We start from the raw sequence: 25,649 nt of genomic DNA on the forward strand, positions 1-25,649 counted from the left end.
CAGCTTTTCTGGAAAAACACCCCTTTAAGCTTTCCATACAGCTTTCTCCCCTGACATCCCCATACACAGAAACATTCACCCTAGCCAAGCAATTATCTCGGATAGAGCAACTGCCAATAGAGTTTCAACATGCTGCATCATTCTCACCTAATCTCATCTTTTACCTTAAGGGGGTTTTACACATAGCGATATCGCTAGCAATGTCACTAAAGCATCACCGATTTGGTGACACAGCAGCGATATCGCTATGTGTGATACTTACCTCCGACCGGGTCCCCCACTGTCTGTCGCTGATCGCGCGAGATCGTCCACGTCCATTTCTTGTCAGGTGCTTCCTGCTGGCGCCGACGAGCGACGCCTGGACGCGGACAGAAGGACGTCAGGATCACCTCGTCTGAAAGGTAAGTAACGACCGCTGTATCGCTGCGGCATCGCTGTGAGATCTGCCTGTGTGGCAGCTCACTAGCGACCCCTTAGCGATGCACCAGCGATCCTGACCGGGTCGTATCGTGGTCCGGATCGCTGGTGCATCGCTAAATGTAAAGGGGCCTTTAGAGTTTGGAGATCTAATTACACATTAGACTAAAAGATTCAGCTGATTGTAGTTCTGAAAAACAGTGCAATATATCACCAGAACTTCTGGGAGAGACCACCCCGGTACATGGCCTACAGTAATACAAGCAGTCAATCACAGTTTCAAGTTCCATTATTCGGCTTCAAAATATAGTAAAAGGTAAAAAAAAAGTTTTTTAAAATATCAAAAAGATAATTTTTGTTTCTACAATGCCAACATAGTTAATCGTTTTAGAAAGTATTTAGTGTAAGAAAAAACTATAATATCAGAGACTTGAGCACTAAATGTCAAATGTAAACTATATTAACCCCTTTAGGCTGTGTGCACACGCTGCGGATTAGGTGCGGATTTTGTAAAATCCGCAGGTGAAACCGCAGGTCAAAAGACCTGCGGTTTTACCTGCGGATTGCTCTGCGGTTTTGCCCTGCGGTTTTTCATCTCCTCAATGGAGGAGATGGCAAACCGCAGGAGAATCCGCAGAAAGAATTGACATGTCAATTCTTTCTGCGGATTGAAAACCGCAGATAATCCGCGCGGAAAATTCCGCACCGTCTGCACTGCGGTTTTTGATTCCCATAGGGAATCATGGTACTGTACACCGCAGCGGCCAAAACCGCTGCGGAACCGCAGCAAAATCTGCAGCGTGTGCACACAGCCTTACTCCCAAGGGTGGTTTGCACGTTCATGATCGGGCCAATTTTTATAATTCTGACCACTGTCCCTTTATGAGGTAATAACTCTGGAACGCTTCCATGGATCCCGGTGATTCTGACAATCTTTTCTCATGACATATTGTGCTTCATGATAGTGGTAAAATTTCATTCATATAACTTGCGTTTATTTGTGAAAAAAAACAAAAATTTGGCGAAAATTTTGCAATTTTCCAACTTTGAATGTTTATGCCCTTAAATCACAGAGATATGGCACACAAAAAACTTAAGTAACATTTCACATATGTTTACTTTACATCAGCACAATTTTGGAACCAAAATTTTTTTTTGTTAGGAAGTTATAATGGTTAAAAGTTGACCAGCGATTTCTCATTTTTGCAACATCATTTTATTTTTAGGGACCACATCACATTTGAAGTCACTTTGAGGGGTCTATATGATAGAAAATACCCATAAGTGACACCATTCTAAAAACTGAACCCCTCAAGGTGCTCAAAACCACATTTAAGAAGTTTATTAACCCTTCAGGTGCTTCACAGGAATTTTTTGAATGTTTAAAAAAAGATGAACATTTAACTTTTTTTCACCAAAAAATTACTTCAGGTCCAATTTTTTTTTATTTTACCAAGGGTAACAGGAGAAATTGGACTGCAAAAGTTATTGTGCAATTTGTCCTGAGTACGCTGATACCTGATATGTGGGGGGGAACCACTGTTTCGGCGCACGGCAGAGCTCAGAAGGAAAGGAGCGCCGTTTGACTTTTTCAATGCAAAATTCGCAGGAATTCAGATCGGACGCCATGTCACGTTTGGAGAGCCCTTAATGTGCCTAAACAGTGGAAACCCCCCACAAGTGACCCAATTTTGGAAACTAGACCCCCCCTAAGGAACTTATCTAGATATGTGGTGAGAACTTTGAACCCACAAGGGCTTCACAGATGTTTATAACGTACAGCCGTACAATTAAAAAATCATATTTTTTCCACAAAAATGATCTTTTCACCCCCAATTTTTATTTTCCCAAGGGTAACAGGACCCTAAACGTTATTGTGCAATTTGTCCTGAGTACGCTGATACCCCACATTTGGGGGTAAACCACTATTTGGGCGCATGGCAGAGCTCGGAAGGGAAGCAGCGCCATTTGACTTTTATGGCTGGAATTGAGATCGGACGCTATGTTGCGTTTGGAAAGCCCCTGATGTGCCAAAACAGTGGAAACCCCCCACAAATGACCCCATTTTGGAAACTAGACCCTCCAAGGAACTTATCTAGATGTGTGGTGAGCACTTTGAACCCCCAAGGGCTTCACAGAAGTTTATAACGCTCGGGCATGAAAATTAGTCCCCAATTTTTTTATTTTCCCAAGAGTAACAGGAGAAAATGGACCCCAAAAGTTGTTGTCCAATTTGTCCTGAGTACGCTGATACCCCATATGTGGGAGAAAACTACTATATGGGCACACGTTGGGGCTCGGAAGGGAAGTAGTGACGTTTTGGAATGCAGACTTTGATGGAATGGTCTGTGGGTGTCATGTCACGTTTGGAGAGCCTCTGATGTGCCTAAACTGTTGAAACTCCCCACAAGTGACCCCATTTTGGAAACTAGACACCCCACGGAACTTATCTAGATGTGTGGTGAGCACTTTGAACCCCCAAGTGCTTCACACAAGTTTATAATGCCCGGGCGTGAAAATAAAAAAATCATATTTTTTTTCCACAAAAATGATATTTTTGCCCCCAATTTTTTATTTTCCTAAGGGTAATCAGAGAATTTGGACCCCAAAAGTTGTTTTGCAATTTGTCCTGAGTAGGCTGATACCCTATATGTGGGGGTAAAACACTGTTTGGGCGCATGGCAGAGCTTGGAACGGAAGGAGCACCATTTGACTTTTTCAACTCAGAATTGGCTGGAATTGAGATCAGACGCCATGTTGCCTTTGGAGAGCACCTGATGTGCCCAAACAGTGGAAACCCTGCAATTCTAACTTCAACCCTATCCCTCAACACACCCCTAACCCTAATCTCAGTCCTAACCCTAGCCCTAACCTTAGCCCTAATGTGAAAATGGAAATAAATACATTTTTTTTATTTTATTATTTTTTCCTAACTAAGGGGGTGATAACGGGGGGTTTGATTTACTGTTTATGGCGCGTTTTTATATTTGGCAGCTGTAATACGCTAAAAGACGCTTTTTATTGTAAAAATAGTTTGTGCATCACCACATATTGAGAGCTATAATTTTTCCATATTTTGACCCACCGAGTCATGTGAGGTCTTATTTTTTGCGGGACGAGTTAAAGTTTTTATTGGTACCATTTTTGGGCATGTGACATTTTTTGATCGCTTTTTATTCTGATTTTTTGGGAAGCAGAATGAACAAAAACCAGCATTTCATGAATTTCTTTTGGGGGGTGCGTTTACACCATTCCTCATGCGGTAAAATTGATAAAGCAGTTTTATTCTTCGGGTCAGTAAGAATACAGCGATACGTCATTTATGTCATTTTTTTATATTTTGGCGCTTTTATGCACTGAAAACAATTATATATAAAAAATAATTATTTTTGCATCGCTTTATTCTGCGAGCTATAACTTTTTTGTTTTTTCGCTGATGATGCTGTGTGGTGGCTCGTTTATTGTGGGACAAGATGACGTTTTCAGCTGTACCAGGGTTATTTATATCCGTCTTTTTTATCGCGCGTTATTGCACTTTTTGTTCGGCGGTATGATAATAAAGCATTATTTTTTGCTTTGTTTTTTATTTTTTAAGGGGTTTGCTAAAGGGGTTAACTAATGGGACAGTTTTATAGGGCGGGTCGTTTCAGACGCGGCAATACTAAATATGTGTACTTTTATTCTTTTATTTTTTTTATTTCCAAAAAATGAATTTATTAGGGAATATATATTTTTTTAATTTAGTCATTTTTTTTTAAATTATTTTTACACTTTTTTTTTGTAACTTTATTATACTGTCCCAGGGGGACATAACTGTCATGCCGATGCCGATGCTTCCCTAAACTCCCGCTACACTGTGATCGTGTTTGATCGCAGTGTGCGCCAGGGGTTAACGTGTCGGGGGCGGTCCGTGACTGCCCCTGACACAAAGTGCCGGGTGTCAGCTGTGATAATCAGCTGACACCCGGCCGCAATCACCCCGTGAGCGCCGCTGATCGCGCTAGACGTACTATCCCGTCCATGGGCTTAGGGGTCCAGGTCCCATGGTTGGGATAGTACGTCTCATGTCAGAAAGGGGTTAAAACATCACTTTTATTCAAAGATATATTAAAAAGGAAAGGGAATTAAGTAAACAATAATATAATATAGTGGCCTACACTTGGTCACTCAACTAAAGAAGCATGAGGAAAATAGATGCTCTCTATTAATGGCCTGAGGTGACCCTGCCTAACTGCAGAGGTTGGCACCTTTATCCAGCGCAGTGGTGCCCCCTCTCGAACATCTATCCCTGTCTGACCTTATAGGAACCTAACAGGAACGAAAGGGTAGAGACAGGTAAAGTGTTCAATAGTGATCTCCTATAGTGGAAGACCAATGTCACCGAGGATTTAACAGATCCCATATAGGAGTAACGGAAAAATACAAAATGAAAAAACTCAACAAGATAAAGAAGATAAAATGCACAGTAGATGGATTTTGACTTGGTTATATAGTATAACATTCAAAATGGGTATATACAGGTGCTTCTCAGAAAATTTAGAATATTATCAAAAAGTTAATTTATTTCAGTTCTTAATACAAAAAGTGAAACTCATATTAGATAGTCATTACAAACAGAGTGATCCATTTCAAGTGTTTATTTCTGTTAATGTTGATGATTATGGCTTACAGCTAATGAAAACCCAAAAGTCATTATATCAGTAGATTAGAATAATTAACAAAAAACACCTGCAAAGGCTTCCTAATCGTTTAAAAAGGTCTCTTAGTCTGTTTCAGTAGACTCCACAATCATGGGGAAGACTGCTGACTTGACAGATGTCCAGAAGGCAGTCATTGGCACACTCCACAAGAAGGGTAAGCCACAAAAGGTCATTGCTAAAGAAAGGTGGCTGTTCACAGAGTGATGTATCCAAGAATATTAATGGAAAGTTCAGTGAAAGGAAAAAGTGTGGTAGAAAAAGGTGCACAAGCAACCGGGATAACCACAGCCTTGAAAGGATTGTTAAGAAAAAGTCTTTCAAAAATTTGGGAGAGATTCACTAGGAGTGGACTGCTGCTGGAGTCATTGGATCCACAACACACAGCCGTATCCAGGACATGGGCTACAAGTGTCGCATTCCTTGTGTTAAGCCACTCATGACCAATAGACAATGCCAGAAGTGTCTTACCTGGGCCAAGGAGAAAAAGAACTGGACTGTTGCTCAGTGGTCTGAGATGTTGTTTTCAGATGAAAGTAAATTTTGCATTTCATTTGGAAATCAAGGACCCAGAGTCTGGAGGAAGAGTGGAGAGGCCACAATCCAAGCTGCTTGAGATCTAGTGTGAAGTTTCCACAATCAGTGATGGTTTGGGGAGCCATGTCATCTGCTGGTGTAGGACCACTGTATTTTATCAAGACCAAAGTCAACACAGCCATCTACCAGGAAATTTTGGAGGACTTCATGCTTCACTCTGCTGACAAGCATTTTGAGATGGAAATTTCATTTTTTAGCAGGATTTGGCACCTGTCCACACTGCCAAAAGCACCAATACCTGGTTTACAAACAACAGTATCACTGTGCTTGATTGGCCAGCAAACTCGCTTGACCTTAACCCCATAGAGGTATTGTAAAGAGGAAGATGAGAGACACCAGACCCAACAATGCAGATGAGTTGAAGGCTGCTATCAAAGCAACCTGGGCTTCCATAACACCTCAGCAGTGCCACAGGCTGATCGCCTCCATGCCACGCCGCATTGATGCAGTAATTGATGCTAATGGAGCCTTGACCAAGTATTGAGTGCATTTACTGAACATACATTTCAGTAGGCCAACATTTCGGATTTTCAAATCATTTTTTAAGCCGGTGTTATAAAGTATTCTAATTTACTGAGATAATGACTTTTGGGTTTCCATTGGCTGTAAGCCATAATCATCAACATTAACAGAAATAAACACTTGAAATACATCACTCTGTCTATAATGATATAATATGATTTTCACTTTTTGTATTGAAGAACTGTAATAAATGAACTTTTTGATGATATTCTAATTTTGTGAGAAGCACCTGTAGTAGAAAAATCCACTAAACAGGCAATTCAGGTAAATATAAAAGAAATAAGGGTGTGAAAATGAATTATAATAATAATTTGACCTGAAATGGCTGAGAAGTGCTAAAAAAGGTCAAAACTCCATTATTTCACATGATAAAAACGCGACTGGCAAAAATCAAATAAATATGGTAACATGATTATCAAAGAATAATACCAAAAATAATAATATAATGATGATTACAATTATATTCCAAAAATGGGAAATCATTAAAAAACGGAAAATGTCAGAAAGGGCTTAATGATTATACGCCAGGTGTGGTGGGTGTTTTTCTATGATTGTAATCGGGAGAAGGGGGCATTATTTTATGTGATTATATTCTGGGTTGGGGGACATTATTCTGTGATAATACTCCAGGAGTGGGGGGTATTATTTTATAATTATACTCAAGAGGATAGGAGACGTTATGAGTATACTCTGAGGGGGCGCGCTACTTTATGATTATACTCCAGGGGGTGGGGGCGTTATTTTATGATTATACGACAGGAAGGGGGTGTAATATTATTATTATACACAAGAGAGAAGGGGCATAATATTATTATACTCCAGGGAGGAGGCATTATTTCATGATTACATTCCAGGGAGGGAGCATTACTTTATGAATATACTCCAGGGGCGGGACATTATTTGATGATTTTACTATATAAGAGCAGGGCCGTTATTTTATGATTATACTACAGGGAGGGGAAATATTAGTATTATTATTATACTCCAGAGAAAGGGCTAACATATTATTATACTCCAGGGAGGAGGCGTTATTTCATTATCGTATTCCAGGGAGGGGGTGTAATTTTATGATTATACTCCAGGGAGGGGGTATTACTTCATGATTATACTCCAGGTATTTTATGATTATACTCCAGGGCAGTGATGTTATTTTATTATTATACTCCAGGTAGAGGGTGTTATTTTATGATTATACTCCAGGGAGGGGGTGTTATTTTATGATTATACTCCAGGGAGGGGGTGTTATTTTATGATTATACTCCAGGTATTTTATGATTATACTCCAGGGAGTGGGCATTATTTTATTATTATACTCCAGGTAGAGGGTGTTATTTTATGATTATATTCCACAGAGGTGGTGTTATTTTATGATTATACTCCAGGGAGGAGGCATTATATTATGATTATTCTCCAGGGAGGAGCCTTTATTTTATGATTACACTACAAGGATGAGGGCGTTATTCCAGGATTATATTCCCCTGAGGGCCGGAGCATTATTTTAAGATTGTACTCCAAGGGAGGGGGGTGCTATTCCATGATTATACTACAGGGAGGGGACATTACCTAATGATTACACTCCAGGGGATGGGGTGTTATCCATGACTATACTCCTTCAGGGAGGGCGTTATTTTATAATTAAACTCCAGGGAAGGAGGCACTATTTCATGAAGGGGCGGTAGTTTATGATTATACTCAAGGGTGGGGGAATATATTATGTTTATATGAAAATAAAGTTAATTTAATAATTCAATTTAGGGACATGTCATCTTATAACAATGGATATATGCGATTTATACTGCTGTGTGGCTCATATCTGTGATTCATACACACAACTCCCCTTCCAGTAAAATGAAGCCCCCCCAACTCCAGTAACATACTCATATGCTCCCCCTGAAATAAAATACCCTTCTCTCTCCATTGCAAACATGTGCCGTTATTTTCCCCTTAGTAACAACTGGACAAACACATTTGTATGTTACCTTGATAGTAATGTAGCCCTATCCCCAATAACTTTCCTCAACCCCCCCTCCCAACCAGTTCCCCTGCTGAGTGACCTTACACACTATTTGGCAGTGTAGTGCTACTCACATCTGTCACGCATAGCAGACTGCCACAGGCTGACTCTGGAGCTGGACAGCAGGGACCCAGCAAATAAGTGAGGATGATTTCCCGCCCCACAATCCTCTCCGGCAGGCAGAAATAGCAAAGTGGGAAGAGTGTCAGACGCTCATTGAAGTGAAGCAGTCGCAGCAAGTGATAGTGAGTTGCTGTCTCCCTGCGGCGCCCCCTCTGATATCTGTCGGTTGGTGCCCTGTGTGACCGCACCGGTTGCACATAGGTAAGGGTGGCCATGATACCAGGCAGCTCCTGCACTCGTCCGCTATGCAGACAAATACAAAGAGCTGCACACAGAGCCAGTCATGTCGGTGATTTGCAACAGTGACTGGCCCTAGTTTTAGAATGGCCATCTGAACTCAGTCTCAGGGCTCGTGCACACGCCCGATTATATCGGTTGAGTGCTCTCCTTGATTTTCATGGATAGCACTCGTACCCATGTTATTTTATAGAGCTGTGCACATGTCTGACTTTTTGCTCATCTGAGTAAAAAATCGGATGCATGTCTGATTTTGATCCGAGCGTCGGATCTAAATTGGCAATAAAAGTCTGAGTCTGGGAAGAACATCGGACCGCACTCAGGTGGCATCCTAGTGCAGTCCAATTTTCACGGACTGACATAATGGAGAAACTTTTTCTTTCTATCCACCTCAGAGATATACTGATCCCAGTCTGATCAATCTCTGACCAGAGAAATTGGACCGGCATTCTCAGACGGAGAGAGAACAGTCGCGTTCACCTGCCCTTAAGGTGCCTGCAGACGAGTGTATGAAAAAGCTTCCGGGCTTCATCCAGAAAACTTGGACAATTTTTTTTCTAATTTTCGTCAGTTTTTCATCAATGTGCCATCCATGTGTCAGTTTTTTGCGTCTGCGTGATGTCCACGTGCCTCGTTTCCTAGGTATAATATGGATCTGTCTGTAAAAATCCGCTACCACTCTGATCTTTATATACTATATTATCTCATGGGGCTATTTAAAAAAATAACACCTACTAATCTGCTGGGGAGCATCACACATTGGCTTCAGCCTTCACAATCCTTCCAAACAGCGGGAGGGTGGCAGGTGAGTATATGGTCTTCTTTGCTCTAATGCCATCATGGACCGATTTTTAACAGAAAAGATGCGGTGGGCAATGCCAATAGTGGCATGTCAATTGGAATGTCACAGTGGGAAGATCCCTTTCCGCTCTCGTACTGCAATGTTTTATCACCACTAAATATCGGCTTGCTTTTTAATCACTTGCATTTTTTTTCCAACAGTTGCAACATTAGTAATGGCGGGGATTTGCAGCATCGGAGCCTGCATATTTATCATCTTTTTTCATACGGACTATAAAAGATTAAAAGCAGAATTGGCAGCTGAGAATGAAAAACATGACGATCAACTTGTTCAAGATTAGCCCGCTAGAGGTTTTTTATATATATATATACTACTGAGCAAATGTAATCAGAGAGGAGCGCGACGTTTCTGACTTTAGTGCTATTGCATTTATTGGAAAGATATCCATAAATAGGTAAACCACTCACTTAGGCAACTTTCCCAAACAGATGTACCAGTGTGAAACTACTTCGTGATGGCGATAAAAGACTATTGTTCGCAAGTGGCTGAGATTTCATGTACGCTGCCAGACATGGTTGGTGTTGTCTAGGTGGCGTACTATAGTTCTGGTTTCAGGTGAGCACGTTTTTTACTGCTAATGTGTAGCGTGACTTGTTTTTCAAACATGAACTGTACGTTTAGCAGAAAGCAATGCAGCTACGGTAAGGGTACACCCCAAATGACACATTTGTGGCAGCACTGTGTAAGGAAAGTCACGCACATGGTGCGGAAACCACAAATTCAGATGTACAAAGGCGAAATTTCATGTTGCAGATTTTCTTGAGGGAGTTTCTGCAATTGAAAATTGGTTCCATTCATCTGAATATGATTGCTTCAGATTAACGAGAGAGTTGCAGAACTTGCGGGTGAAAGCGACTGAACGAGACAAATGTAACCGGACGTGCAACAAATGACACCGACCACTGTGCAAAGATGACAACAGATGATGCTCAGCATGAAAAAAAGACAGTCCATTAAAATAAGGAAGAAAAAAAAATTGGCACTCGCCATGAGTATCTTGTTTCTTTATTTTGTATAAAAAATGTGGCAGCTAGAATACAGCAGGAGGAAGCTGGTGCATGTAGGCGACGGCCGTTTCGCTCTGCTCTGTGCTTCGTCTGGCCTATACATGTGTGTGCATAGAATTTACCATAGCGACTTCACACCCTAAGACTAGGGCAACACGTGACAGCAATTTTCAGCCATGGGACTATTTTAGACATGTGATTGCGGTAAATAAAACAGCCAAGCTGACTGTATCTCATGTGTGACTTGTGGCCAGAGACAGAAAATTCAACACCAGCAGGTTGCAACGGAACACCGGTGAGAATCGGTACATCCAATATTGCGATTTCAGTGTCGCGTGGCACATGTTGCTACGTAGCATGAACCTTAGAGGTCCACTATAAGGAAAGTGCTCTCAGCATCTTTTAGATGTCGGCATACCCACAAGGTTTTGCTAAAAGAAGACACTTCAGACACACACCAACAGTGTTTTTCCTGAAGCCTCTTTTTGTTTGTGCCTGCCTATTTTTCTTCCTTAGTTATGTATACCATAGCGATTGGCTTCCAAGCAGAAGCTGCCTGAAGAATGGTCAGGTCTAGTGATGAGCGAGTATACTCGTTTCTTGGGTTTTCCTCCGAGTATTTTGGCGTGCTCTGAGATTTAGTTTCTGTTGCCTCAGCCGCATGATTTATGGCTGCTAGACAGCCTGAATACATGTGGGAATTCCCTAACAAACAGGCATTCTTCACATGTATTCAAGCTGTCTAGCAGTCGCAAATCATGCAGCTGAGACGACGAAAACAAAATCTCCAAGCACGCCAAAATACTCGGAGGACACCCGAGCATGCTCGGGAAAACCCGACCAACGAGCATACTCACCACTAGTCAGGTCTCATCTTTTAGACGCTTCACGTCTTTGCATGACGTGATTAAAGAAAGCTCATAAATACTAAACATACGAGTAGCAAGTACGGTAGTTTTGATATTGCAGTGCATATGTTAATTTTTTGATCATTTCTTTGGCACTTTTTTAGGAAAGTTATTGTGACCAAAAGAGTGTATTACTAACAGATCAACTTTGAAATTTATTTTATAACATTTAGTGTTAATGGGGGAATAGAAAAGTTTTGTAAACCACTATTTTAATCAATAATAATTTCTATTTTGTTTTTTAATAAATAAATGCAATAACACTGGTATACAGTGATTTTGGTGCCAACGAGGTCTGAAAGGTTTTATGTTAAGTTTATGGTGCTGATTAGGAATATGACTTCAGTTTTGCAAGGTTGGCTCTTGTTCCTGAGATATTTAAGAATTAATTACAGCAGAATTCTGGCTTCAAAATGTCACTTTTACAACATTGTGAGCCTACAAATTGAAATGCAATATAAATATATGGGATATTTCATTACCTAAGATGCAGATAAAGAGTCAAAAGACCGAAAGCTATTGTTATCACACACAAGTCACATTGGGGGATTGCATTATTTTCACGGAGGAATTATATAAAAAAAAAAACTAGAACAAATGCAGCAAAACTAATGGGATTTTTGAATTCAGCCCCATCAAGATACCCTACATCCATTCAAGAACACTTGGCACCTGAAAAGATTTTTGTAGACCTTTGTAATCAATCAAAGAAATTAATGCAAACTGACACATGAAAATGTATTTGTAATTTCTTAATAAAAACTCATCAGCATTGTCCAGGTTGTGGTGTTTTCTGTGGTTCTTTATCAGTGTAAGGACTCATTCAGACTAGCGTATTGTATTACGTGGGCTGCTCATGTGCGTAAATATAAAGGAACAGGATAACCGCCAACTGCCCAGACCTCAAGGCGCAACCAAATACGCCTACCATATACATATTAGTTGAAAATCGAAAATGTGGATATTCTCATAATTAGACAATAAGTAGTAAAAATACTGCAACATAGTTATCACACATTTATAATTCTGTTTCTCACATTGGTTGAGAGTTTGTTCCCGGAAGTCTTATCACAGCATGTTGGCCAATATGCAGAATCTACTGTGGACATGCCTTTCAACTTGACATCAATTTTCTGGACATTAACCCCTTCACTACCAAGGGTGGTTTGCACGTTAACTCCCGGGCCAATTTTTACAATTCTGACCACTGTCCCTTTATGAGGTCATAACTCTGAAACGCTTCCATGGATCCCGGTGATTCTGACATTGTTTTCTCGTGACATATTGTACTTCATGTTAGTGGTAAAATTTCATTCAAATAACTTGCGTTTATTTGTGAGAAAAATGGAAATTTGGCGAAAATTTTGAAAATTTCGCAATTTTCCAACTTTGAAATTTTATGCCCTTAAATCACAGAGATACGGCACACAAAAAACTTGATAACTAACATTTCCCACATGTTTACTTTACATCAGCACAATTTTGGAACCAAAATTTTTTTTTGTTAGGAAGTTATAAGGGTTAAAAGTTGACCAGCGATTTCTCATTTTTACAACACCATTTTATTTTTAGGATCCCTTAAGGTGCTCAAAACAACATTCCAGAAGTTTATTAACCCTTTAGGTGCGTCACAGGAATTTTTTTGAATATTTAAAAAAAAAAATGAACATCTAACTTTTTTTCACAAAAAAAATACTTCAGGTTCAATTTTTTTTATTTTACCAAGGGTAACAGGAGAAATTGGACTGTAAAAGTTATTTTGCAATTTGTCCTGAGTACGCTGATACCTGATATGTGGGGGGGAACGACTGTTTCGGCGCATGGCAGAGCTCAGAATGGAAGGAGCGCCGTTTGACTTTTTCAATGCAAAATTGGCTGGAATTCAGATCGGACGCCATGTCACGTTTGGAGAGTCCCTGATGTACTTAAACAGTGGAAACCCCCTACAAGTGACCCCATTTTGGAAACTAGACCCCCCAAGGAACTTATCTAGATATGTGGTGAGAACTTTGAACCCACAAGGGCTTTACAGAAGTTTATAACGTACAGCGGTACAATTAAAAAATCATATTTTTTCCACAAAAATGATCTTTTCACCCCAATTTTTATTTTCCCAAGGGTAACAGGACCCTAAAAGTTATTGTGCAATTTGTCCTGAGTACGCTGATACCCCACATGTGGGGGTAAACCACTATTTGGGCGCATGGCAGAGCTCGGAAGGGAAGCAGCGCCATTTGACGTTTTTGGCTGGAATTGAGATCGGACATCATGTCGCGATTGGAAAACCCCTGATGTACCAAAACAGTGGAAACCCCCCACAAATGACACCATTTTGGAAACTAGACCCCCTAAGGAACTTATCTAGATGTGTGGTGAGAACTTTGAACCCCCAAGTGCTTCACAGAAGTTTATAACGCCCAGGCGTGAAAATAAAAAAATATTTTTTTTTCCACAAAAATGATATTTTTGCCCCCAAATTTTTATTTTCCTAAGGGCAACAGGAGAAATAGGACCCCAAAAGTTGTTTTGCAAATTGTCCTGAGTAGGCTGGTACCCCACATGAGGGGGTAAAACACTGTTTGGGTGCATGGCAGAGCTTGGAAGGGAAGGAGCACCATTTGACTTTTTCAACGCAGAATTGGCTGGAATTGAGATCAGACGCCATGTTGCGTTTGGAGAGCACCTGATGTGCGCAAATAGTGGAAACCCCCAATTCTAACCCTAACCCTAATGGGAAAATGGAAATAAATACATTTTTTTTATTTTATTATTTTTCCCTAACTAAGGGGGTGATAACGGGGGGTTTGATTTACTATTTATGGCGGTTTTTATGCTTGGCGGCTGTTGCATGCTAAAAGACGCTTTTTATTGTAAAAATAGTTTTTGCATCACCACATATTGAGAGCTCTAATTTTTCCATATTTTGACCCACCGAGTTATGTGAGGTCTTATTTTTTGCGGGACGAGTTGACGCTTTTATTGGTATCATGTTCGGGCATGTGACATTTTTTGATCGCTTTTTATTTCGTTTTTTGGGACGCAGAATTTACAAAAACCAGCGTTTCATGAATTTCTTTTGGATGGTGCGTTTACGCCGTTCCGGGTGCGGTAAAATTTATAAGGCGGTTTTATTCTTTGGGTCAGTACGGTTACAGCGATACCTCATTTAGGTAGTTTTTTTATGTTTTGGCGCTTTTATGCAATGAAAACAATTTTATATAAAAAATAATTATTTTTGCATCACTTTATTCTGCGAGCTATAACTTTTTTATTTTTTCGCTGATGATGCTGTATGGAGGCTCGTTTTTTGCGGGACCAGATGACGTTGACAGCGGTACCATGGATATTTATATGCGTCTTTTTGATTGCGCGTTATTGCACTTTTTGTTCGGCGGTATGATGATAAAATCATAATTTTTTGCTTCGTTTTTTATTTTTATTTTTTAAGGGGTTCGCTTAAGGGGTTAACTATTGGGACAGTTTTATAGGGCGGGTCGTTACGGACGCGGCGATACCAAATATGTGTACTTTTATTGTGTTTTTTTTTATTTCCAAAAAATGAATTTATTGGGGAATATTTATTTATTTTTTTTTTTTAATTTGTTTAGCGATTTTTTTTTTAAATTATTTTTACACTTTTTTTTTTTTTTTACTTTATTACAATGTCCCAGGGGGGCATAACTGTCCTGTGACAGATCGCTGATCTGTCACATCACAGATCACTGTGACAGATCAGCGATCTGTCACAGGCACTGCACAGGCTTCCTCATGCCTGCGCTTTGCAGGCACTGAGGAAGCCAGCTTCCTGCAGGCCCCCGGAGGTCCCCGTCGCCATATTGGATCCGGGGACCTGCAGGAAAGGAGTCCCCCGCAGCAGCGCTGCACATTGCGCTGCCGTGGGGGGCTCAGGGAAGCACGGAGGGAGCCCCCTCCCTGCCGATGCTTCCCTTTAACCCCGGTACACCGCGATCGTGTTTGATCGCGGTGTGCAAGGGGTTAACGTGTCGGGGGAGGTCCGTGACCGCCCCTGACACGTGCCGGGTGTCAGCTATGATAATTAGCTGACACTCGGCCGCGATCACGTGGGCGCCGCTGATCGCGGTGACGTAATATTCCGTCCATGGTAATTAGGTCCAGGGTCACATGGACGGAATATTACGTCAATTGTAGGTAAGGGGTTAATGCATTGACTATAAATTTGAAAGGACAACTGACCTCAGGGACTATGTAAAACTATCATCCTTTTTTCATATCCCATTGAATATGATTGATGGAAACTCATTATGGGAGGATGTCTCTTTTATTTGGTTGTTAATAATAAGCAAGCTAATGTACTGTTCATATACAGATATTGCAAAAAATTTTTGTAATTTATTTCCATTTGATTTGTTATGTTGCAGTATTTTTACTACTTATTGTCTAATTATGAGAATATCCACACTTTCGATTTTCAACTAATATGTATATAGTAGGCGTATTTGGTTGTGCCTTGAGGTCTGGGCCATTGGCGGTTATCCTGTTCCTTTAGATTTACGATATGCATCTAGTGGGCCATAGTAAAATACTTGTGGAGAGACTCTTTTATTATGGCTGCCCGCTTTTGGTCCACAAAAAAATGGGCGCGGTCCTGTGCGCGTGCGCAGTGCGGTCGGTATCGGCGCACTATGTTCCGGCCATCTATTATGAGTCGCGCGCATTACAATGACGTCATATGGGTGGTTGTTTACCACGAATACACGCGACCCTTTTGATGGCGGCAGACCATTCTGCAGACGCCGCCCGACCCCACTCGGCATGCGCCACTGTGATTACCGGCACCTGGGACTTTGTATGTATGTATGTATGTATATATATATATATATATATATATATATATATATGGGCTTGCGATATCAGACAGACACCTCCCCTTGATAAAGCTGTGGCGAAATGTGCGTCTGGGTTAACAGCGAGGCGTCCCCCTCTTCATATTTACATCATGGGAAAGTGGCAATGAGCATATATGACACTATGGGTATTATCCCCTGGGATTCTATATGGCCTGTATTTGCATATGCTCCAATTGTTAATGTGTAGATGGTGACTTTTCTACTTGGGCACCCTTATGTAGCGTTCTAGTACAATAATCTGGGTATATTGCAATATTTTTGTAGGACTCTGCACATTGAGGTTTGTAATCTCACCTACACTTACCGTATGTTTTTTTGCCCTACCCTGTACTTGTAATGGTGACTCCTCACATGCTATTTTTTCTGGATTGCTCCTTCAGTCTACCTCGTATATATTTATAAATGTTTGATAAATTTTAATATATTATAATAAAGATTCATTTTCTATGCAATTTACAAATTTTTTTTGTGGTTTATGGCTACTCCATTTTTTCTCTATAAACACACACATACAGTATAATACAACCCCCTCCACACACAGTATAATTCAGCCCCCTCCACACAACAGTATAATGCAGCCCCCCACATTCACAATAATGCATACACACAATATGTAACTCTCCTCATTCCTCATTCCCCCGCTGCACTGGCTTTTGCAGAGTGTCTCATCAGCTCCACTGTTGAAGCATGGTGAGTCAGAAGCAGAGCGGGAGTGATGGGAGAGGGAGCATTATCTGACGCTCTCTCCTCTATCACTGCTTTCAACTGTGTCGGCATCTATGATGCCGATAAGTTTAATGCGCGATGCAGGGGCGGATCTTCGCCCATCTTACTTACGGGCCCCATAGTGGCCGCGTGGTGTGCCACTATTAGCTGCACGCCACTGTTTGGGGGCCCCTGGAGGAGCGGGGACACTTGGCAGCTGCCAGGTCTGCCTGCCCGTAATTTCAGCCCTACAGGCATGCCAAGTATTGGCATGGTTCTGATTGGCCGGCACGGCACGTGATGCTCCCTGTATAAATGCCGGATCACGAGTGCTGCCACCATTATGCTCTTATTAGTGTAAGGATGCAACTGGAGTGAGTGATAGATTCTGACTGCACATTCTGCAAAAACGCTGTGTGTACTCTGCAACTCCTATATGTGCTGTTTCTGTGGTAAATGTCGCTGTGTGTACTCTGCAAACCTGTCTGTGAGAGTACTGTGCTAAAAGCTGCTGTGCATACTTTGCACGCTCTGCCTGTGGGAGTACTATCCATAAGCCGCTGTGTATACTCTGCACCCCCCTCCCTGTAGTGGTGCTATCCTTTAAATCCATCTGTGAGAGTACTGTGCTAAAAGCTGCTGTGTGTACTCTGCACCCTCCACCTGTGGGAGTATTGTACTTTAAGCCATTGTGTATACTCTGCACCCCCCACCTGTGGGAGTACAGTCCTTTAAGCCATTATGTGTACACTGCACCCTACACCTGTGGGAGTACTGTCCTTTAAGTTGCTGTGTATACTCTGAACCCCCTACCTGTGGAAGAACTGTGCTTTTAAGCTGCTGTGTAAAATTCTGCACCCTCCACCTGTGGGACAACTCTGCTAAAAGCTTCTGTGTGTGCTCTGCACCCCCAAACTGGGAGTACTGTGCTTTAAGCCACTGTGTGTACTCTGCATCCTTCGCCTGTGGGAGTACTGTCCTTTAAGCCGTTGTGTGTACTCTGAAAACCCATCTGTGAGAGTACTTTGCTAAAAGCTTCTGTATGTACTCTGCACCCCCACCTGTGGGAGTACTGTCCTTTAAGCTGTTGTGTATAATCTGCACCCTCTGCCTGTGGGGGTATTGTATTTTAAGCTGCTGTGTATATTCTGCACCCTCCGCCTGTGGTAGTACTCTGCTAAAAGCTTCTGTGTACTCTGCACTCCCACCTGTTGGAGTACTGTGCTTTAAGCTGCTGTGTGTTTTCTGCACCCTCCACCGTTGTTGGTTTATATTTCACTTTTGTACTTTTGTCTTGAATACACAGACATCCCTTTGAGCCTAGATATATTAGGTTTGGCTCTTTATTTTATGTGTGGATGCCTGGCCTGATAATGTTCTGAATGGTCCCTGTTCCTCCTCGTCTTCTACTTGTGCCACCACTTTATCAATCATTACCTTAAGCTTTGTTTTTTCTAGGAGGCATAGATGTGGGATAGTAACGCTGATGATGCGTCATCAGTGCTGGCCATCTTGGTGGCGAAGCGCAATACGGCACACATGTCCAGCATGGAAGACCACTCGTTGGTCGAGAAATGGTGTTGTTTTGCAGAGCAATCCTACGTACTCCATTTCAAACTCCAGTATTGCCTTCTGCTGTATGCACAGTCTCCATCATGTCCAAGGTGGAGTTCCACCTTGTGGGTATGTAACATATGATAAAAAAAAGCCAAGAAGCCAGCGCTGCCTATGGTCAGCACACAATACATAAAGTGCATATGCACATGTTGATTTCTAACTGTACTTTAAAATGAGACATTTAGCAAACAATTGATCAATTCTTTGAGCCACCCCGTCACGTCACAGCATTCTCATATGGGACAGTCCTACTCTGTTTTTTATATACGCGGTGCCATTACGGCCTTTTAAATGTATTAAAAAAAGACAATATTAAATGCAAACATACCCGAAGCATTTCTGAATCACTCCCATGGCGCCAGAAGGGCAAACGCAGATAAAGGCAGACGAGGTCTGGACATGACATCTGGACATTTCAGATCTGACCTCCACACTGCCAAACCAGCAACCATAGATGAAGGGTGAAATAGGACCAGACACAGGTGCATATTCAAATAGAGCCTATGGGGGAGGCCGACATGGCACAGCGTACATAAAAAAACGTAGAGTAGGACTGCCTCATCTGAGAATGCCGTGACGTGGCGGATGGCTCAAAGAATTGATCTATTGTTTACCAAATGTCTCGGTTTAAAGTAGTTAGAAACCAATATATGCATATGAACTTTATGTATTGCGTACTAAACATAGGCAGCGCTGGCTTCTAGGCTTTTTTGATATTGGTTTGTGGCTGACCCCCACTTTTTGCCGTGCGTGCTTGGTTATGCACACCATTTTATCTGTCTTTATCGTCATTGATCTAGGCTATTGTACACACTTACAGCAGCCCTACCCTCCCTCATAGGCTCCACTTGATTATGCATCGGTCTTGGCCTGTTTCACCCTTCATCCATGGTTGCTGGTTTGACAGTGTGGAGGTCAGATCTGAAATGTCAGGATGTTGTCCGAACCTGGTCGGCCTTTATCTGCGCTCGCCCTTCAGGCACCATGGGAGTATTTCAGAAATGCTTCAGGTACGTTTGCATTTAATATAGTCTTGCAGATTTGGTGCAGTGTATGTGCGAAGCTCCACCAAACTCCCAGCAAGCTCCAGTGACCAGCACCACCCACTCATTGGCTGGCAGTAAACTGCACCATCACTCATCTCTATCATCATTCCAGCATTGGAAAGAACACAGCAGTGATCCTGTATTTGTGAAAGCAGCACAATACATACATACATACACCCCCCCAACACTTCACGCTGTTACAGCTGCTGATTGGACAGGCTGCTCCCATCAGTATTTGTGTCATTAGAGACACAGTGCCCACACATACACTGCACCAAATCTGCTGCTGTGTGAAGACATCAGTGACACAGAGCTATCTCATTCACACAGCAGAGGCTTTGTCACAGTCTGTTCTCACTGCTGCCAGCAGCCTTGGACAGTGATGGAAGGAATTACTGATAATGAGTTATGTATTGCAATCATGGAGTGGCCCAGAATACAGGACGATTTTCACTCCTCACTAGTTTCACTTTGCATAGATAACTGTTCAGCGTGTGTCTGGGGGAGGAGCAGCTGGGTGGTCTGCTCTGAGGCTGCTGGAGGGGGAGAATTCGTTACTGTGTGATGAGGGCTGCTTCATGTGGACGGGGAGGGTCTGTAGCTATGGAGGGTGGGGTTGTTGCTATAGAGGGCATGTTTGGAGTAGAGTAGGAGGTTACGACTAGTTCTCATTTCAATGCCATAACACCCCCCCCCTGGACGTTCTATTCAGAATATCTAGAAAACCGTGCAAACTAGTGACAGAAAGTAAATTACTTATTGTCATAATTCTGCAGCCCAGATATGTACTGAGATTATGTGAAAAGCCCGGACAACCCCTTTAAGGGCCGGCCGTGGTGTCCAGTAGAAGCCAAGTTAACTGCTAGGCTTTGACCTCAGCGCTTTTGCACCCTGATCCCTCTTTTGCTGTGCAGCTGGGGCAACATGACCACCACCTTTTCCTCTGAACTGCCCATATCACCCGTATGGCCTTGACTCCATGTGTGGTCTAGAACCTCATCATCCCACCTCTCCAGTCTGTCTTTAACTCTGCTGCCCTACTAATGCACTTCTCCCCTCTGCTAATCCTCTCATTGTCTCCCAGTTCCATAGTGTATCCACTTCAAGCTACTAACACTGACCTACGAAGCTGTCCATAATCTGTCTCCCCAATATATCTCTGAACTACTTTTATGATATCTCCCACTTTGTAATTTCTGGTCCTCCCAAGACATCCTTCTCTCCTCAACAATCATACGTTCCTTATCAAATCGCCTGCAAACTTCTAAGTATCCTGTAGAATTTTGTGGCCCAAAATGTCCGATTATCCCATACATTCTGAAATTTCAAACAGGTCTTGAAAACCCATGTCTTCAGAACAGCTTACTACCTACAATGGCCTCGCTGCCATCTCACCAACACAAGAGCTGCTGCAGCACCCGAACCTACTATCCGCTTCCCCATTCTGTAGAATGCAAAGCTGCAAGAATAGGATCAGAACCCCTCTGTACCTGTCTCTATTAGTTTGTTCATTGTAATTTGTGTGTTTTGTATGTAACCTCTCTTCATATATAGCACCATGGAATCACTGGAGCTCTAAAAAAATGTACTAACAATAATCCTCTGCATTCTGTTTCACTCAATCCTCAACCCTGCCCTCATTGCCAGACTACAGCAGAAAGCTGCAGCACTTCACACGTTTCATCATCATCAGAGATGTGTTGCGGTGGTGCACTGACTTCACTACAAGTGATTGGGCATCAGTGCACTCAATTTCTTCCAATTGTTGGCCAGGTCTAAGTGAATGGACTACGGAACCACAGCCAGCAGTCACCAAAAAGCAGAAGTGACTGCAAGGGGGTGAGGTGGAAGACAGATGCCCATGGGCCGCAGGAGCAAAATTTGCGCTTTCAGAAGGGGACCGGGTGGAAGCAGGGCTGTGGAGTCGGTAAGCCAAACCTGCGACTCCGACTCCTCAATTTCCCTTACACCAACTCTGACTCCAACACTCTGACTCCCACATATATTGCTTATATTTAAGTGAAAAATGTATTGTAGTACAATGTGAACATCAGACATTTAATCATTTCTATGATCCAATAATCAAGATATTTAGATAGAACATAATATCTATTTATTGGAATACAACTTTAGAACTTTAGAAAAAAACTAATAAAAATTGTAAATATGTAATACACTGTATACATGTACATGTATACGGTACAGACCAAAGTTTGGACACACCTTCTCATTCAAAGAGTTTTCTTTATTTTCATGACTATGAAAATTGTAGATTCATTCTGAAGGCATCAAAACAATGAACTAACACATGTGGAATTATATAATTAAAGTGTGAAACAACTGAAAATATGTCTTATATTCTAGATTCTTCAAAGTAGCCACCTTTTGCTTTGATTACTGCTTTGCACACTCTTGGCATTCTCTTGATGAGCTTCAAGTGGTAGTCACCAGAAATGGTCTTCCAACAGTCTTGAAGGAGTTCCTAGAGATTCTTAGCACTTGTTGGCCCTTTTGCCTTCACTCTGCGGTACAGCTCACCCCAAACCATCTCGATTGGGTTCAGGTCTGTTGACTGTGGAGGCCAGGTCATCTGGTGTAGCACCCCATCACTCTCCTTCTTGGTCAAATAGCCCTTACACAGCCTGGAGGTGTGTTTGAGGCCATTGTCCGGTTGAAAAATAAATGATGGTCCAACTAAACACAAACCGGATGGTATAATAGCATGCCGCTGCAAGATGCTGTGGTAGCCATGCTGGTTCAGTATGCCTTCAATTTTGAATAAATCCCCAACAGTGTCACCAGCAAAGCACCATCACACCTCCTCCTCCATGCTTCACCGTGGGAATCAGGCATGTAGAGTCCATCCGTTTACCTTTTCTGCGTCGCACAAAGACATGGTGGTTGGAACCAAAGATCTCAAATTTGGACTCATCAGACCAAAGTACAGATTTCCACTGGTCTAATGTCCATTCCTTGTGTTCTCTAGCCCAAACAAGTCTCTTCTGCTTGTTGCCTGTCCTTAGCAGTGGTTTCCTAGCAGCTATTTTACCATGAAGGCCTGCTGCACAAAGTCTCCTCTTAACAGTTGTTGTAGAGATGCGTCTGCTGCTAGAACTCTGTGTGGCATTGACCTGGTCTCTATTCGGAGCTGCTGTTAACCTGCAATTTCTGAGGCTGGTGACTAGGATGAACTTATCCTCCGCAGCAGAGGTGACTCTTGGTCTTCCTTTCCTGGGGCGGTCCTCATGTGAGCCAGTTTCTTTGTAGCGCTTGATGGTTTTTGCCAATGCACTTGGGGACACTTTCAAAGTTTTCCCAATTTTTCGGACTGACTAACCTTCATTTCTTAAAGTAATGATGGCCACTCGTTTTTCTTTACTCAGCTGCTTTTTTCTTGCCATAATACAAATTCTAACAGTCTATTCAGTAGGACTATCACCTGTGTATCCACCAGACTTCTGCACAACACAACTGATGGTCCCAACCTCATTTATAAGCCAAGAAACCCACTTCCCACAGGACACACCTGTGAAGTGAAAACCATTTCCGGTGACTACCTCTTGAAGCTCATCAAGAGAATGCCAAGAGTGTGCAAAGCAGAAATCAAAGCAAAAGGTGGCTACTTTGAAGAACCTAGAATATAAGACATACAGTATTTTCAGTTGTTTCACACTTTTTTGTTAATTATATAATTCCACATGTGTTAATTCATAGTTTTGATGCCTTCAGAATGAATCTACAATTTACATAGTCAAGAAAATAAAGAAAACGCTTTGATTGAGGTGCGTCCAAACTTTTGGTCTGTACTGTGTATATATACACACACACTATGACTTATCTCGGCTAAGATAAAGCCTAGATCCTCAGGCTACATTCACACTATGGTCGTAGCCAGGATCAAACCTGGGGGGGGGGGCAGAACCTCATGCTGTTCCGCAGAATTTCATACTGCACACCTCAGCTGCTGCAGAACCTCATACTGCACACCCCTACACTTGAAAATAAAGCCTGCACATTAAGAAGATGTGGTGATGAATGCAGTCTATTTATTCCAACTATCAGTTGATGTTGATGTTACTGAAGACGAGCAATGCCTGTCCTGGGCGTCCTTTTGGGCAGCTATGAGGTGTACCTGACTGGTGCTAAAAAAAGGAGTGTTAGTCTGTGTGCTATCCGGCTTTCATTCTTTTTGGTACAGATATGATATAGACAGATATGGATAAATGGATATATAGATAGAGCAGATTTCTAATCTGCTTTTGCTATTGAAAACATTAGCTATGAGCTCAAAAACCTTTCAGGTGATGCGGTTTTTTAAAAAGCTGATCTGCTTTTGCAACTGAAAAACGTATCCTCAAAAACCGCAGGAAAAACGCTGTGTGTGAATGTAGCCTTAGATCAGGAATAGAACAGTCATTTATAGGACATTTCATAACTTTCCCAAATTCCTATGAAAAAATATTCAGCATATTCTGCATTGAACTACTGTACCCAATTTTTTATGTATTTTAGGAGTCGGAGTCAGTCCATTTTATACCGACTCCAACTCCACCAAAATGAGCACTGACTCCGACTCCACGACTCTGACTCCACAGCCCTGGGTGGAAGACCAAGCAAAAGAACTGAAGGCACTCTCAGCCAACCAATCAAAAACCACCTCAACTTGTTCTGGCTTCACTTTTTTTCCAGCGGTACTTATGCCTACGAAATTACGCAGAACGTCCTGACGCCTCCGTGCACCTGAGGAAGGTGTGTCATTTGGGCACGTAGCAGGCTGACTCCAGACTACATGACTCAGACCCCACAGCACTGGTCACTACTGAGCATGTACATAAAGTGCAGCACAGATTCATCTCAACTAAAAGCCCATATCCTTACATCAGGAATAGAACAGACATTTCATAAATTCTTAGGATTTTTTTTTTTTACAGCACATACTGCTTTGTACTACTATACCCAATTTATTTCCCCTATTTGATGCTCTCCTCATTGTTTTCAACCAAAAAAGTGGAGAGTATTACACAGCTTGTATACACACAGCAGCATATGCGCAGTAGCATCTATTAGCAAACGATGCTCTCAAATTGCGCACATGCGCTGCCCACTATGTTCCAAGCACCAGTGTGGGAGCGCACACAAGACGATGAAATAGTCACCGCTGAACATAGCAACGATCCCACAGCAGTCCTTGGAACACAGTGGGCAGCACATATACAGATTGAGAGCATAGCTTTCCCATAGATGCTACTGCGCATGCGCCGCCACCATTTTGTTGGAGCAAAAGCACAGGCGCATTATTTAAAATAGGAGGCTAGTCAATGAAGGTTCAGTGAGTTGTCATTTAAGTCCACAATGATGACGATGAGGCCAGAGCACCGAGAAAAAAAAAAAAGGACCTATCCACAGGCACGTCCCGGAGCATAAGTATCTCTAACTCAAAGCTGCAAACACAGATAAAACAAGAGCCGCAAAGCCGGATTTCTTCAACACAAGTATCATTTTAATCAGTGTAAAAGCGCCAACCTGCAATGCCTGTAGTTTACTTAGCAAAATCCTGATGACAGGTTCACTTTAAATTAATTTCCTCCCGGCAGCGGCGCTTTCACTGAGGCAGCTGCACGGCTTTACAACACTATTAGCCTGCAGATTAAATCGCACATCAGCAGCTTAATAGCGGTTTTTAACATGACAGGTTCTCTTTAATGTAAAACCCCCCAAAATATTGAAAACATGCCAAGTGTTTTTATATGTAGGATAGGATATATAGAGAGGGGCCTCATTCAGACACCAGTTTTTCACATATGCGTTCGATCTTTTTACCCAGGGGCTATTCACATGTCAGAGTTTTTTGTGGACTGAGTAGTCACCAAAAAATGAAGAGGTCAGTTTTTGATACTAGCCCAGATCAAACTCACCAATTCAAGTCTATGGTCGCAATTCATCAAAGCAATCTTGCTTTGAAAAATCTTCAAGTTGGGAAAACATTTTGTAACTTTTTTTAACCCTAG

General features: G+C 42.0%; 1 protein-coding gene across 1 annotated transcript in view; it reads left to right on the top strand.

Annotated features, from left to right (window-relative positions):
• LOC141055618 (solute carrier family 49 member A3-like) overlaps nucleotides 1–10,702 on the top strand; it is an 88,996-nt gene extending 78,294 nt beyond the window's left edge. Inside the window, exon 10 of the mRNA XM_073552262.1 lies at nucleotides 9,610–10,702. Within this exon, the coding sequence (XP_073408363.1) occupies nucleotides 9,610–9,749 (140 nt within the window). The 3' untranslated portion in view covers nucleotides 9,750–10,702. The remainder of the gene's footprint in view (nucleotides 1–9,609) is intronic.
• Nucleotides 10,703–25,649: the final 14,947 nt, after the last annotated feature.

The sequence above is a fragment of the Dendrobates tinctorius genome, unplaced genomic scaffold, assembly GCF_039654945.1.
Source record: "Dendrobates tinctorius isolate UK_male_01 unplaced genomic scaffold, ASM3965494v1 ptg000189l, whole genome shotgun sequence".
In the NCBI taxonomy this organism is placed as follows: Eukaryota; Metazoa; Chordata; class Amphibia; order Anura; family Dendrobatidae; genus Dendrobates; species Dendrobates tinctorius.